At 42.6% G+C, this 13,013-nt stretch overlaps 1 protein-coding gene across 2 annotated transcripts in view; it reads right to left on the bottom strand.

Annotated features, from left to right (window-relative positions):
• Positions 1 to 431: 431 nt before the first annotated feature.
• GRIK4 (glutamate ionotropic receptor kainate type subunit 4) overlaps positions 432 to 13,013 on the bottom strand; it is a 583,539-nt gene continuing 570,957 nt past the window's right edge. For both annotated transcript variants that reach the window (XM_069742917.1, XM_069742916.1), the window contains 2 exons: positions 8,314 to 8,432; positions 432 to 1,775 (listed from right to left, as the gene is read on the bottom strand). In XM_069742917.1, the coding sequence (XP_069599018.1) occupies positions 1,413 to 1,775; positions 8,314 to 8,432 (482 nt within the window). In that variant the 3' untranslated portion in view covers positions 432 to 1,412. The remainder of the gene's footprint in view (positions 1,776 to 8,313; positions 8,433 to 13,013) is intronic.

Genomic DNA, 13,013 nt, shown 5'->3' with positions numbered 1-13,013 from the left:
ACCATAAGAGCTTACACTCTACAGGAGAGAAAGGACCACACTGACCATAAGAGCTTACACTCTACAGGAGAGAGGACCCCACTGACCATAAGAGCTTACACTCTACAGGAGAGAGAAGACCCCGCTGACCATAAGAGCTTACACTCTACAGGAGGGAGAGGACCCCACTGACCATAAGAGCTTACACTCTACAGGAGAGAGAGCGAGGAAATGAGGGCACTGATGATCAGAGTTACTGCATTGTTTTCATACCTGTCATTGTTCTGATGCCTGTTTTATGAATTGTTGTAGTCTCTTCTCTCTTTTCTTGTTGCAAACCAACAAAGATCCATCAAAATTTCAATTTGGAAAAATATTTTTTCTCCATTACGTAAAATAAATCCAATATGTACCAAGACGCTGTGGACAAATTAATTACACAGATGCAAACATACTAAGAATTGTTCTCTTTATTTTACAGAAATTGCATAGAATTGTAGATTTTTTCATCAAAAAATATCATTATAATTCTTTCATACACAGCTTTAATGGACTTCTGGAGTGGATTTTTCTGTTATAAGGAGTAGATTTACCAAACATAGCATTAGGAAAGTCATATGTTCATGATTTTTTTTTTTTTCAGGAAAAGTGGTACATAATAACTATTTTATGAGTTTAACCCTTTTGGTGTTTCTAGAGTTGTGCTGTACCCTTAATCCTATGGAATATTTAACAGTTCTCTATGTCACATGTGAGGATGGAATTTTTCTTCTTTCATTTACTTTCACAAATGATCATTTCGTAAATCTAGCTCTTATCCTCATGACACAATGACGAAGCTCTATATTTACATGATGGTCATGAGTATTTATAACCCATGACACCAGTTTTTCACGTGGCCAGGATGTACACTTCATATAGGGCTTGACTTTCTCTACAAAACATGAATACTTGTATAACACAAACCTTCAAAGACACACATGAAGCCATGGTAAAAACATTCTCCACCAATTAAAACACCAAAAACGGTTCCCATGAACACAGAACAACCCTATTCTCACCAGATCCGAGTTATCATTTTAGACCAAATGTTTCAATACTACAGACATTGTGGGTATCCAAATAAAAGCCTCTAGGTGTTTATGACTTTGGGAAAAGGAAGACAATGGCCCTCAAGATCCAAAAATAACAATATTATGTGACTAGGTTTAGTCCTCTGCTAATTTGTACGAGAAATCTGTAGCTTTGTGATGTCATCAGCAGCTCGGATCATAGAAATCCATTGTGGGAGATTTTTTTTAATTTTTTGTACTGTGTATAATCCACTAACAGGATTTTCTTCTAGCTGTAAAAAGTTTATTTGTATAATTAAATGATGACTAAAAAAATCGCACTAGATGTTTTGTATCCTCTTTGACTGAGCTCGTGACGTTCTACTCTGGCTCACTGCTGTTTGTTGTCTTCTCCCATAAACTCTCCTCACTTTGTGCTGGAGATCCGGCAGAGGTTCGCACTCTGAGTCCTTGAAAGCGGCGGCACTCCGGACATACTCGAATATGCGTACATTCTCTGGCTACCAGAGCTGCTTCTTGTGCCAGTCTCTGTGCCAGTGGGTCAGGCCCACTTCCACCACATAGTTTACCATTGCTGAGAATACTAGTATTGCGTCCTCTTCTATCATCTTGAATGGTAGATCTAGAACGTATAACACCCCCACGCCTACGACGCGGTAGGAGACTGTCCTTGCAGAGTATTATGTTGCTTAATTCTGTCACCATTTCTTTGCACACAGAAACCTAGGGAAAAAAAACAAGATAAGTACCATGTAATGGACAACTGGGCAATTGGGAGCATAAGTAGATATTTCAAGCTATTGTACACAATATCTAGTTATAAAATTAGCCTCTTAGAGACTGCTGCTCTACTATCAGTGTATGGCGGGAGTCACACATAAATAATTAAAAATCGGTCCGAGACCAGATATTAATAGCCTAGAGAGGGACCATGGTTATTGGCCCCCCTGGCTAAAACAAACTGCTCCCAGCCACCCCAGAAAAGGCGCATCTATTCCGGCACTTAGCCTCTCTCTTTTCCCATTGCCCTGTGGCGGTGGCAAATGGGGTAATAAGGGGTTAATGTTACCTTGCTATTGTAAGGTGACATTAAGCCTGGTTAATAATGGAGAGGTGTCAATAAAACACCTATCCATTATTAATCCAATTGTATGAAAGGTTTAAAAATACACACACATTACGAATAAAGTATTTTAATGAAATAATGAAACACACAGGTTTTAACATCTTTATTGCACTCTCAATCCAAGCGAAGCCCTCGTTCTTCTGTTAAAAAAAAGGAAAATAAAAAAGCAACAGTATCCCATACCTGTTCGTTGTACAGTTAAGTCCCACGCTGCAATCCATCTCAAGAGGTTAAATAGTTTACAACCCGGAGCGGTGCTAATGCTGCCGGCGGGGCTGTAAACCATGAAAGAATGAACGAAAAGCTGCCTGCGTAGCCTCCCCGCCTGACCGGACATGAACTCATTAGTGTGGGAAAGTTTCTGGACATTTTTCCACGCTGTCAGTTCACCGCGGGTAAGGTGGGGAGTATGCCAGCCTCATTGACTACCGCTGAAGCCACTGAGACTGCACAGAGTCCCCGCCTGATGCGATGAATTGATTTACATGGTGGGATATGAATGTACGGCGGACAGGTATTGGATATTGTTGCTTTTTTATTTTGCATTTTTTTACAGAAGAACAAGGGCTTCGCTTAGATTAAGGCTTCTTTCACACTAGCGTCGGAATCTCCCCGTCGCAATGCGTCGGGGAGAGATTCTGACGCTAGCGTTTGCTGCATTGTACAATGGGTGCAGCGGATGCATTTTTCCGGCGCATCCGTTGCCCCATTGTAAGGTGCGGGGAGGTGGGGGCGGAGTTCCGGCCGCGCATGCGCGGTCGGAAAAAGCGGTCCGTCGGGAGAAAAAAACGTTACATGTAGGGTTTTTTTTCCCGACGGACCGCCAAAGCACTACGCATCCGTCGCAAGACAGATGCGAAGTGTGCAAATCCGTCGCAAATGCGTCGCCAATAGAAGTCTATGGGGAAAAAACGCATCCTGCAAGCACTTTTGCAGGATGCGTTTTTTCTGCAAAACGACGCATTGTGACGGATTTACAAAAAACGCTAGTGTGAAAGTACCCTAAGAGTGCAATAAAGATGTTAAACCTTTGTGTTTCATTATTTCATTAAAATACTTTATTATTAATGTGTGTGTGTATTACACCTCTCCATTATTAACCAGGCTTAATGGCACCTTAAAATAGCAAGGTGTCATTAACCCCTTATTACCCCATATGCCACCGCCACAGGGCAATGGGAAGAGAGGTACAGATGTGCCTTTTCTGGGGTGGCTGGGGCAGATTTTTGTAGCCGGGGGAGGGGGCAATAACCATGGTCCCTCTCTAGGCTATTAATATCTGCCCTCAGTCACTGGCTTTCCCTCTCTGGCAGAGAAAATTGAGTGGGAGCCCACGCCAGTTTTTTCCATGAATTAATCCTTTAATTTAAGACCTACAGCACCAAAATTTTACACACACACACACACACACACACACACACACACACACACACACACACACACACACACACACACACACTACTAACATTATTAGTGAGGGACATATAAAAATCTAACGGATATGCAATGGTTTACTGTATGTAAACCATGTCTCATATCCTGTCGGGTTCTGTATTGATTTAGCAAAAGCCGACAAATGAATTATCGGCTATTCTGCTATCTAACTCTCTATGAAATATAAATACATAGATATATATATATATATATATATATATATATATATATGTGTGTCAATGACACATATATATATCAACCTATACTATGTGGAGACATTTATTTTATCTATTCTATTTTAAAGGGAACCTGTCACCTGAATTTGGAGGGACTGGTTTTGGGTCATATGGGCGGAGTTTTCGGGTGTTTGATTCACCCTTTCCTTACCTGCTGGCTGCATGCTGGCTGCAATATTGGATTGAAGTTCATTCTCTGTCCTCCGTAGTACACACCTGCGCAAAGTAATCTTACCTTGCACAGGCGTGTACTATGGAGGACAGAGAATGAACTTCAATCCAATATTTCGGCCAGCATGCAGCCAGCAGGTAAGGAAAGGGTGAATCAAACACCCGAAAACTCCGCCCATATGACCCAAAACTGGTCCCGCCAAATTCAGGTGACAGGTTCCCTTTAACCTGTGTGATTTTACATTACACTGCACTGAATTGCCGGCTTTTCGAAAAGACACCGGTGTGTATTTCTCGCAAGTCACACTGATGGTCCGTGTGGTGTGCGAGTTTCTCGTACCCATAGACTTTCATTGGCAAGTCTCGGCCGATATACGGTGCAAATCGCAGCATGCTGCGATTTTCCTCGCACATATAATACGGCTGAGAAAAAAACTGATGATGGGACCTGCCCCATAGATTAACATTGGTCCGAGTGCTATGCGATTTTTTTCTCGCATAGCACTCGTCCGTATTTCTCTCTAGTGTGACTCCGGCCTATGGAGCAGGCTCAGGAGTTGAGCTCGCACCTTGTGGCATGGTTACCAGTTGTGTTACTTAGTTGGCGGCATCAGTAACTGATATGGGAGGAAACACTGATTTAATCAATTTAGCCTCTAAAAATTCTGCTGTTAAGCTGAACAGTCTTCACTTCTGATGGCCATCAACGCACAAGTATGGTATCAATCAGTTGCGATGGCACCTAGGGGCTTTCTGAAGGCACCCATGTCTGCTATATGACATCTCCCTTGGAGCACAACCTGTGGCTGGGCTTCATAGACGATTCTTTATTTCACAATACTATTGTATTGCATAGGTGAACAAGAGTTCTCTGGTTCAAGTCCACTAAGGGAACTAATTATTTTCATTTTCTAAACATTTTAATGTGTTGCTGGGAGCGTAATCTGCTGAATTAAAATAATTTGGTGTCGCTGGGTGTGTAGTTTACAGAACTAAAATAATATAAAAATATCTCATGCAGTAAATGCTGAAACAGAATGGAAAATGACGATATCAGAATTGGTGTTTTTGGTCACCTCAATTCACCCAAAAATTCAATAAAGAGCTATAAAAATGTCACATGTACTTACTCCAAAACAGTAACAATGATAACATCAGCTCAATACGTGTGAAAGGCAGAAAAACTAAAAAGTTATGACCCAAACCAATATATATACAGTGGGGCAAAAAAGTATTTAGTCAGTCAGCAATAGTGCAAGTTCCACCACTTAAAAAGATGAGAGGCGTCTGTAATTTACATCATAGGTAGACCTCAACTATGGGAGACAAACTGAGAAAAAAAAATCCAGAAAATCACATTGTCTGTTTTTTTAACAATTTATTTGCATATTATGGTGGAAAATAAGTATTTGGTCAGAAACAAAATTTCATCTCAATACTTTGTAATATATCCTTTGTTGGCAATGACAGAGGTCAAACGTTTTCTGTAAGTCTTCACAAGGTTGCCACACACTGTTGTTGGTATGTTGGCCCATTCCTCTATGCAGATCTCCTCTAGAGCAGTGATGTTTTTGGCTTTTCGCTTGGCAACACGGACTTTCAACTCCCTCCAAAGGTTTTCTATAGGGTTGAGATCTGGAGACTGGCTAGGCCACTCCAGGACCTTGAAATGCTTCTTACGAAGTCACTCCTTTGTTGCCCTGGCGGTGTGCTTTGGATCATTGTCATGTTGAAAGACCCAGCCACGTTTCATCTTCAATGCCCTTGCTGATGGAAGGAGGTTTGCACTCAAAATCTCACGATACATGGCCCAATTCATTCTTTCATGTACCTGGATCAGTCGTCCTGGCCCCTTTGCAGAGAAACAGCCCCAAAGCATGATGTTTCCACCACCATGCTTTACAGTAGGTATGGTGTTTGATGGATGCAACTCAGTATTCTTTTTCCTCCAAACACGACAAGTTGTGTTTCTACCAAACAGTTCCAGTTTGGTTTCATCAGACCATGGGACATTCTCCCAAAACTCCTCTGGATCATCCAAATGCTCTCTAGCAAACTTCAGACGGGCCCGGACATGTACTGGCTTAAGCAGTGGGACACGTCTGGCACTGCAGGATCTGAGTCCATGGTGGCATAGTGTGTTACTTATGGTAGGCCTTGTTACATTGGTCCCAGCTCTCTGCAGTTCATTCACTAGGTCCCCCCGCGTGGTTCTGGGATTTTTGCTCACCGTTCTTGTGATCATTCTGACCCCACGGGGTGGGATTTTGCGTGGAGCCCCAGATCGAGGGAGATTATCAGTGGTCTTGTATGTCTTCCATTTTCTAATTATTGCTCCCACTGTTGACTTCTTCACTCCAAGCTGGTTGGCTATTGCAGATTCAGTCTTCCCAGCCTGGTGCAGGGCTACAATTTTGTTTCTGGTGTCCTTTGACAGCTCTTTGGTCTTCACCATAGTGGAGTTTGGAGTCAGACTGTTTGAGGGTGTGCACAGGTGTCTTTTTATACTGATAACAAGTTTAAACAGGTGCCATTACTACAGGTAATGAGTGGAGGAAAGAGGAGACTCTTAAAGAAGAAGTTACAGGTCTGTGAGAGCCAGAAATCTTGATTGTTTGTTTCTGACCAAATACTTATTTTCCACCATAATATGCAAATAAATTGTTAAAAAAACAGACAATGTGATTTTCTGGATTTTTTTTTCTCAGTTTGTCTCCCATAGTTGAAGTCTACCTATGATGTAAATTACAGATGCCTCTCATCTTTTTAATTGGTGGAACTTGCACTATTGCTGACTGACTAAATACTTTTTTGCCCCACTGTATATATTTTTTTTTTTTTACAAATTTCTGAATTTTTTTCAATACTTTATAAAAAAAAGAGTAGTAAAAAAACCTATGCATGTTTGATATTACTGTAAACATACTGACCTGGAAAATCGAATTGCCATGTAAGTTTAGGTGCATAATGAGCTCTAAAAAAACAATACCTCAAAAATTATAGTTTTCCTAGTACTTATTTTTTTTTATAGGTAAAATTAATTATGTCACTAAAAACTACAACTTGTCCAATATAAAACAAGCAGTTATATGGCAATGTCAATAAAAAATAAAAAAAAAATTGCAGGCCCTGGAAAAAGGGAGGAGAAAAATAAAAGCGTAAAAATAAAGAATCTCTGCAGCGGTAAGCAGTTAATAGATAATTAGCAATCAAGATTTTTAGTAAATTCCCTATCGAGTTAATGTATATAATATCTAGGTGTAATATTAATACATCATAGGTAATCCAGAGCGTGGGTAGATTCGTTATTGAGTTGATGAACAATATTTGGCTATTACGTATTTTGTTGACCATCTGGATCATGGGGATTCTCCTGTTCTCCTGTGGGCCAGTCCAAGTCTGAGCATAGGTAGATGTCTGGAGCATGATTAGATGTCTGGAACATGGGTAGATGTCGGGAGCATGGGTAGATGTCGGGAGCATGGGTAGATGTCGGGAGCATGGGTAGATGTCTGGAGCATGATTAGATGTCTGGAACATGGGTAGATGTCTGGAGAATGGGTAGATGTCTGGAGCATGATTAGATGTCTGGAACATGGGTAGATGTCTGGAGCATGGGTAGATGTCGGGAGCATGGGTAGATGTCGGGAGCATGGGTAGATGTCGGGAGCATGATTAGATGTCTGGAACATGGGTAGATGTCTGGAGCATGGGTAGATGTCTGGAGCATGATTAGATGTCTGGAACATGGGTAGATGTCTGGAGCATGGGTAGATGTCTGGAGCATGGGTAGATGTCTGGAGCATGGGTAGATGTCTGGAGCACGGATAGCTGTCGGGAGCATGGGTAGATGTCGGGAGCATGGGTAGATGTCGGGAGCATGGGTAGATGTCGGGAGCATGGGTAGATGTCGGGAGCATGGGTAGATGTCGGGAGCATGGGTAGATGTCTGGAGCATGATTAGATGTCTGGAACATGGGTAGATGTCTGGAACATGGGTAGATGTCTGGAGCATGGGTAGATGTCTGGAGCATGATTAGATGTCTGGAACATGGGTAGATGTCTGGAGCATGGGTAGATGTCTGGAGCATGGGTAGATGTCTGGAGCATGGGTAGATGTCTGGAGCACGGATAGCTGTCGGGAGCATGGGTAGATGTTGGGAGCATGGGTAGATGCCTTGAGCATGAGTAGATGTCTAGAGCATGGGTAGATATCAGGAGCATGGGTAGATTTTCTGTTTAGTTAATGTACATAACATTTAGGCATAATGTGAATTAAGATGTTGTATTTTACCTCAGGTTCTTCAGAATTGCGTATGGTCCACAGGAACTCAAGTACTGCCATGAAAATAGCTACTATTAGACCACAGATTAACACAACAAAGATGCCGCCAATGTTTTCCATTCCTAAACCTAAGTAAAAAAAGAAAAAAACTTACAGGTCATAAAAAATGCATTTGCTCTTTTACCATGTTAGTTGCAGCAATGGGCATTTATAGATTTTACCACAGTAGAGCACTCAGACAAGTGCTACTTCAATGATGTTTGAAATAAGTTCTTTGACCGATGCAATGGAGTAGACTCTAGACACCTACTCTTGCATTTTATTTCTCCATTTTTATCAATGAAGATTTCAGCTACAAAGATATAAGACAAGAGACAACACTATTTAGGGGTGTTGTATTTGTACTTTCAACAATTTTACCTTCTGTATCTCAAGCCTAAGGGGAACCTGTCAGCTTCCCCAGGGCCCCCACAATTTAGGGGTTAAATGTATTTATTCAACCCCTAATATAGTTTTGAACAAGCCCTTTTGGTGGCTTGTTGCTTTGTCTATCACCATAAAAATCGTTTTCATAATTTGATTTGCAAATGTCTGCCTGCCTAACAATGTGCAGTGATGCCGGGTGCTTATACCACAGCTTCATTGACACACTGTACATGTCCAGGGAAGCAGCGTTGACACAAGATTTGTAGCTGGCTGTGTCCTACATCACCGCTGCCTCCCTGGGAATGTACAGTGTTGGAGCTCGGGTGCATACACCTTGCAAATCATGACACTCAAGCCACAAGGATGTAATAATATTAGTGGGACTAGTATGAAAGTATAGTAGATGTTGAATGAAGACATGAGGGTGATTTAGGAGTCCCTGGGGAAGCTGATGATGTCACGGTGGCTGCGACCCAGTCCATGGCCCTGGGCATCAATGTCAAAGGGGGTTAAATGTTCAAAGTTTGTCATGACGCCACCTGTGGAGTTCAGTCAATAGGGGACCGACGCTGCATTAGAGGGGTCCCCTGGGGGATGTTGCGGCAGCCCAGATGTTACACTTCCCCCAGGTGAAGCAGGGTTCCCAGGGGTCCTATGGTGTGTGGCGTAGATGGTAAGGCCAGTGAATAAATAGAGGATTACCAGGGTCCAGGTACGGAGGATGGTTGTCCGGCCGGCTCAGAGGAAAGTGAGAGTTCTCCTGTACCAGTAGAGGTCCGAGGGCCTTTCCAACTAGCGCCTTTCAAGGTGAGGTACCTGCTGCCGTAGCTTGTTACAGGGTCCTCCAGTTTCTCCCCCTGTCCTGGGACAGGTACCTGCACGACGGGCAACTTGAGCCTTTTTACAGTGACTCCAACATGCCCCAGGCTCCTCAGGTGCTGCTGCGTCTCAGGCGTGGTACGGGCAGGTAACGTGTAGTGTCGTGCCCTCCGGTTCTGCTTTATGTCCTAGTGTCCCACAAAAGCCTAGGGCTCCCGCTTCACGGCTACTGCGCTTCAGCTCTGAGGGTGCCCTGCCACAGTTCCCTTCTGAGCTCTGCTCCTCTCCTGTGCTCCTTCCCTTCCGGCTACTTCACATACAACAACCCTTCAGGTTCTTCCTCCTTCCAGAGGCTGCAGCTCCCTCGTGGCTGCCAGGCCTCTCTGTCTGCTCTACGTCTCTCCTAGACATTTGCTCTGCTTGGTCTCCCTGGACCAACTGTCTCTGAACAACTGTCTAACTCCTCCTCCAGGTCAGGATCTTTATACAGGGAAGCTCCCCTGAATCCGGTTATTGAGCTCCCCCTCCTGGCCTGGATTCAGAATGTTTTGCATGTGTGTGCCTTACTTGGTGAAGAGAACTCCTTTGCCTCTGAGCATGACATCACCTTCCCCGAAGGAAAAGCAACATCACTGCAGCAACTAGTAACCTGGGGTGCTGCACTGACAGACTCCCTTTAAGCAATATTTTTCTTTTTCGTTCTGCCTTTTCTTCAGCCAACTCCTTTCCCCAACCACTCCCCATAAAGGTTTGTAGACAGCAAGAACAATTTGATCTCTCACGGCAGCCAGATTTGTAAAACAGTTTAAAGCAATTTTAGAGAGTAAATGATCAGTGCAGAAAACAAAAAGTGACTGATATGGGGAAAGAGAAATTTTCTCTCAAATAAGATATAGTCTTATCTTTGCTATCACTACTGATTTCTGAAAAAAATAATTAAACACCCTTCTTGACCAAGCAGTCTTCCATTTTTTGCACTTTCATTTTTTCCTCAATCTTTTAAGAGCCATACATTTTTATTTTTTCTGTCAACTTAGCTGTTTGAGCTGAAATGATGAAACAGAAAATGCAATTCTGCTCTTATGGCAATAAAAATGTATATATCAACTCATCAGATAAACCGTGGAATTGTTTGTGGTTTAGACGTCTCACAGAGCCGCCCAGGTCCAGGCACAGCAATCAAAGTATAAAAGAAATCCTCCAGTGATGAACAGGTAAGTGGATAAAACTGCACATTTATTTGTTTATTAAAACACATTGCAAACCAACCATGAAGAAAGAGAGGTGTAAAAAGCCATGGAAAGTCATAGCTAAAAATCTCTCACTAATTAGAAAGCAATGCTGCCATTTAGTAAAAAATAATATCAGCTGGTTCAATTGATGGCATATGAAAAGGATGGTAAAACCAGTGAGATGTCTCAAGAACTTTGAAACCTTATTGTTGCAAAACATATTGATGGCATTAGTTACAGAAGAATTTCTAAACAACTGCAAGTTTCAGTGGGGCCATAATCCAGAAATGGAAAGAACATAATTTCACTATAAACCAGCCACTACCAGGTGCTCACCGCAAGATTTCAGACAGAGCAGTGAAAAAAATTATCACATGAGTTGTCCAAGAGCCAGGACCACCTGTAGAGAGCTACAGAAATACCTGGAATTAGCAGGTACAATTGTTTAAAAGAAATCTATGCGTAATGCACTGAACCTCCATGGCCTGTATGCCCGCTCACCATGCAAGACTACATGGCTTAACAAAAAGCATGTTCAAGCAAGTTTAAAGTTTGCTCAAAAACATTTAGACAAAGCTGTGAAATACTGGGAAAATATAGTCTGGCCAGACAAGACTAAAATTGATTTCTTTGGATGCCATTACACACCCTGTTTGGAGACCAAAAGGCACTGCATATCACCCCAAAAACACCATACTAACAGTGACGTTTGGAAGTGGGAACATCATGGTGTGGGGCTTTTTTTCAGTATATGGCACTGGCAAACTTCATATAATTGAAGGAAGGATGAATGTATAAATGTACTTAGACATTGTTGATACATAATCTCCTGCTGTCTACCAGGATGATTAAGATGAAACAAGGGTGGACATTTCAGAAATGCAATGATCCCAAACACACAACAAAATTCTCAATTGGTTTTAGAGAAAGAAAATAAAGCTGCTAAAATGGCCCAGCCAATCACCGGACCTGAATCCAATAGAAAATTTATGGAAGGAACTAAAGCTCAAAGTTCATAGAAGGAGCCCACTGAACCTTTTGGATCTGAAGAGTGTTTGAGTGGAAGAATGGGCCAGATCACACCTGAGCAATGCATGCGACTAGTTTCTCGATATAGGAGGCATCTTGCAGCTGTCATCACCAACAAAGGTTTTTGTATGAATTATTAAATAGATTTTAGTAAGCAAGTTCAATACTTTTTCCCTGTGTCATTTTTCACTATTACATATAATATAATATATTACGTATAATACTTATAACTTACCGTATATACTCAAGTATAAGCTGAGATTTTCAGCCCTTTTTTTAGGCTGAAAGTGCCCTTCTCGGCTTATACTCAAGTCATTGTCCCAGGTGGTCGGCAGGGGAGGGGGAGTGGCTGGAGTGGTGGCTGTCACATCATACTCACCCCCTCCTGACGCGGTCTCTGCACGTCCCTGCTTCTCAGATGGTCTCTGGCGCCAGCTCTTCTGTGCTCAGCGGTAACGGTAGCTCATTAAAGTAATGAATATGGACGCGACTCCACTCTCTTAGGCGTGGAGCGCTTATTCATTACTTTAATGAGTGGTACCATGTGACAGCTGCAATAAATCACTTGGCACTTTTGAGTGCCAAGTGATTTATTGCTATTTACTGACGGGCTGGAAACCTGACTTGTGCACCTCCAAGGAGCCTTGAGTGCCGTGTGTACTTCCGTTCCATGTGACAGCTGAACACAGGAAGAACTGCAGGTGCCAGAGAGCATCTGAGAAGCAGAGACCGCACCAGGATGGGGTGAGTATGATGGGGGAGGGTGTACCATGCGATATTCACCTGTCCCCAATCCACCGCCAGGCTCTGTTTTCCGCGTCCTCTGGCTGTGACGTTCAGGTCAGAGGGCGCGATGACGTGTTTAGTGTGCACCCTCTGCCTGAACAGTCACTGTGTATTCAAAGGGAATTTGAAGTTATACTCCGCGCTGCCACAAGGATAAATTCAGGAAAAGTATCAAGGATTCACAGTGGTTTATTCTACGCGTTTCGGGGGTCTCATGCCCCCTTCATCAGGAAATACCTGATGAAGGGGGTATGAGACCCCCGAAACACGTAGAATAAACCACTGTGAATCCTTGATACTTTTCCTGAATTTATCCTTGAGGCAGCGTGGAGTATAACTACAAATTCCCTTTGAATGCATGGTTTCTTTTGGTCGTGGATAACCTGTGGATCTGCAGCAGCCGCCAACTTTTATGCC

Source organism: Ranitomeya imitator, chromosome 10 (genome assembly GCF_032444005.1).
Source record: "Ranitomeya imitator isolate aRanImi1 chromosome 10, aRanImi1.pri, whole genome shotgun sequence".
Taxonomy (NCBI): Eukaryota; Metazoa; Chordata; class Amphibia; order Anura; family Dendrobatidae; genus Ranitomeya; species Ranitomeya imitator.
This window is presented reverse-complemented; position numbering and strand designations above follow the sequence as displayed.